The sequence below is a fragment of the Octopus bimaculoides genome, chromosome 5 (genome assembly GCF_001194135.2).
Source record: "Octopus bimaculoides isolate UCB-OBI-ISO-001 chromosome 5, ASM119413v2, whole genome shotgun sequence".
Taxonomy (NCBI): domain Eukaryota; kingdom Metazoa; phylum Mollusca; class Cephalopoda; order Octopoda; family Octopodidae; genus Octopus; species Octopus bimaculoides.
In genome coordinates this window covers 54,012,209-54,014,866 of record NC_068985.1, presented here as the reverse complement: position 1 = coordinate 54,014,866, position 2,658 = coordinate 54,012,209, and the positions used below count along the sequence as shown (strand labels likewise).

General features: G+C 35.0%; 1 protein-coding gene across 1 annotated transcript in view; it reads left to right on the top strand.

Moving 5' to 3' along the window:
* The window catches only part of LOC106875723 (serine--tRNA ligase, mitochondrial), a 10,694-nt gene extending 8,381 nt beyond the window's left edge, over positions 1–2,313 (top strand). The window contains exon 3 of the mRNA XM_014923968.2: positions 1,552–2,313. Within this exon, the coding sequence (XP_014779454.1) occupies positions 1,552–2,276 (725 nt within the window). The 3' untranslated portion in view covers positions 2,277–2,313. The remainder of the gene's footprint in view (positions 1–1,551) is intronic.
* The last annotated feature ends 345 nt before the right edge of the window (positions 2,314–2,658 follow it).

Genomic DNA, 2,658 nt, shown 5'->3' with positions numbered 1-2,658 from the left:
TAAATGAAATACTTATTAACTTTATAGAAGGCAATGAAAAAAATATATGGAGATATATAATGTTGGTGAAATGAAATTTTAATCTTTTTTGTCTTTGGTCAGTAAGTGCTATTTCCTATTTGTTTCTATCTAGAAATCAAAGGAAATAACTACTATTCCCTTGGAACTCTGCTTTAGTGACCTGGGCATCAATGTTTTGAAACTCACCTATTTTACATTACATTTCAGACAGATTCAGCACTGAGTTGCTGAAGCAGAAATATCATTGTAGCAAATATTCTGCTCAATACCACAGATTTGCTTGTCAATTACTTGACTTTAACCACTTGAGCATGTCACTTCGTTGCTGACAATATGTGCATCTCTGATTATGAGCAGGAGTAGTGGGGGAGCATCATAGCCACATGTTGAGAGGGATTCTTTAGGGTTTCAATTAATGTAGCAAAAGCAAAGTTTGAAGGATATATTAGCCATTTTTCATACTCTTTAGGGGTAAAGAAATAGGAAATAACAGTTGCTACCCAAAGACAAAAATCATGTTATGCAGTGTAATCAAAGTGTTTCTTTTAGATAAAAGCATTATCATTCATGGGTTTCAATAGAAGTCATTGTGAGGTGTGTGGCCTAGTGGTTAGTGTGTTGCACTCATGATCATGAGATCATGGGTTTGATTCCCAGATCAGGTGATGCATTGTTGAACAAAACACTTCATCCCATATCATCACTTTGACATCTGACATGTGGCTCACTGTGCACCTGTACAATCAATGTCAATTTGATGGAGGGAGTGAGCTTATAAGCAGCCATTTGATCATTATAAACAAATCATCAGATTGTCTAGCAAGAAATTGCAGAACCATCTGTGTTATGCTCAAAAGACAACCATTGAAGTAGTTGTAGTAGTAGTAGACTTCATTTGAAATTTACATACTTGAGAAAATGTTATGCAGATGATCTACTTTTTTTTTTTTTTTTTTTTTTTTTTTTTTTTTTTTTTTTTTTTTTGTGTCTTTTTATCAACATAACCAATGCTGTCTTAACTCTTGCAATTCTGAATGTGATTATATCACACACATCTGTCAGTTGTTCGATAAAGACTCAGTTATTTCTAGTGATCTATCTACATGTACAAGCACACACACATCCACATACATACCTATATATATATATGTATGTAGGTGTATGTATATATATATATATATATATATATATAGGTGCATCGCATCCATGGCCATTTGGTAGGAATTTTGCTTCCCAATTATGGTTCCACATTCAATCTCACTGTCCACTGTGTGGCACCTTCAGGAAGTGTCTTCCACAACTAGATGCACTTCTTAACACCAACCACTTTACATACATTTATATTATATATATATATATATATAAATATATATAAATGGCATAAATTGTACTTCTTATGAAAGAAAATACTCAAAAAGTTTGGAGAGATGTGTTGTTATCAGCAGGCAATTCTCCAAACTTTTTGATTATTTTCTTTATTCTGTTCCTTATTTTTCTTATTTCTATTTTTGTCCTTTTTATTTTATTTAGGATGTGGTTTTAAAACAACAGGACAAAGAACACAGGTTTACAAACTTGATGCAAAGCGCCATGGTTCAGCTTGTTTGTCAGGTACCTCAGAGATGGCTCTTGCTGGTTATTTCCAAAACCAAGAATTTTCTCTTCAAGATCTTCCCATAAAACTAACTGCTGTCAGTCGATGCCACCGTGCTGAGATTTCCGAACTTGAGGAAGAGAAAGGAATCTACCGAGTTCACAACTTTACAAAAGTTGAGATGTTTTCAGTTGTGGCTCAAGAAACTGGAAAAGAAAGTGATGATTCTCTTCAAGAATTCATTGATCTTCAAACTGACCTTTACCAGAGTCTGGGGTTACATTGTCGACTCTTAGATATGGCAAGTCAAGAACTTGGTGCCCCTGCAAGTAGAAAGTTTGACTATGAAACCTGGATGCCAGCCAAGGGTTTCTGGGGAGAAATCTCAAGTGCTTCAAATTGTACAGACTATCAAAGCCGACGATTAGGAGCGAAGTATAAAAATAAAGCTGATCAACTCACATATGTACATACAATAAATGGTACAGCATGTGCTGTGCCACGACTGGTGATGGCAATTATTGAGAACAACCAATTACCAAATGGTAGTGTTCTTTTACCTCAAGTATTACATCCTTATTTCCAAGGAAGCTTATTAACTGTGGAACCAAAATCTTTAAATCATTGGAAGAAATCTCTCACTCCTTTCACGGTACAATGATACTAGTTTAATTAAAGATACTGTTTTTAGATTTGTATTTTTTGTTGTTGTTGTTGTTGTTGTTATTATTATTTACTTTTAATCTACCTGTTTGTTACAATCACTTGCTGAGACACACCCAACATCCTAGGACGCTTGAAGAATAAAAGATGTTACAGTATGACTGAAAGCATGGAGAGGGGAAGTGGCAGGGGCACTAGCGAAGTATTTTCATGTAATACAACACAGACTCTAAAATTGATAGGGTTTTTCTTAGGATGTAGGCAGTACTTGTCAGCACAATCTTTTGGATTTCTCTGAGACATGGCTCTCCTGGGATCTTATCTAGATGTTTCTGATATCCCTTTCTTATCATACCTAGGGCACCCACAATAACAGGAAC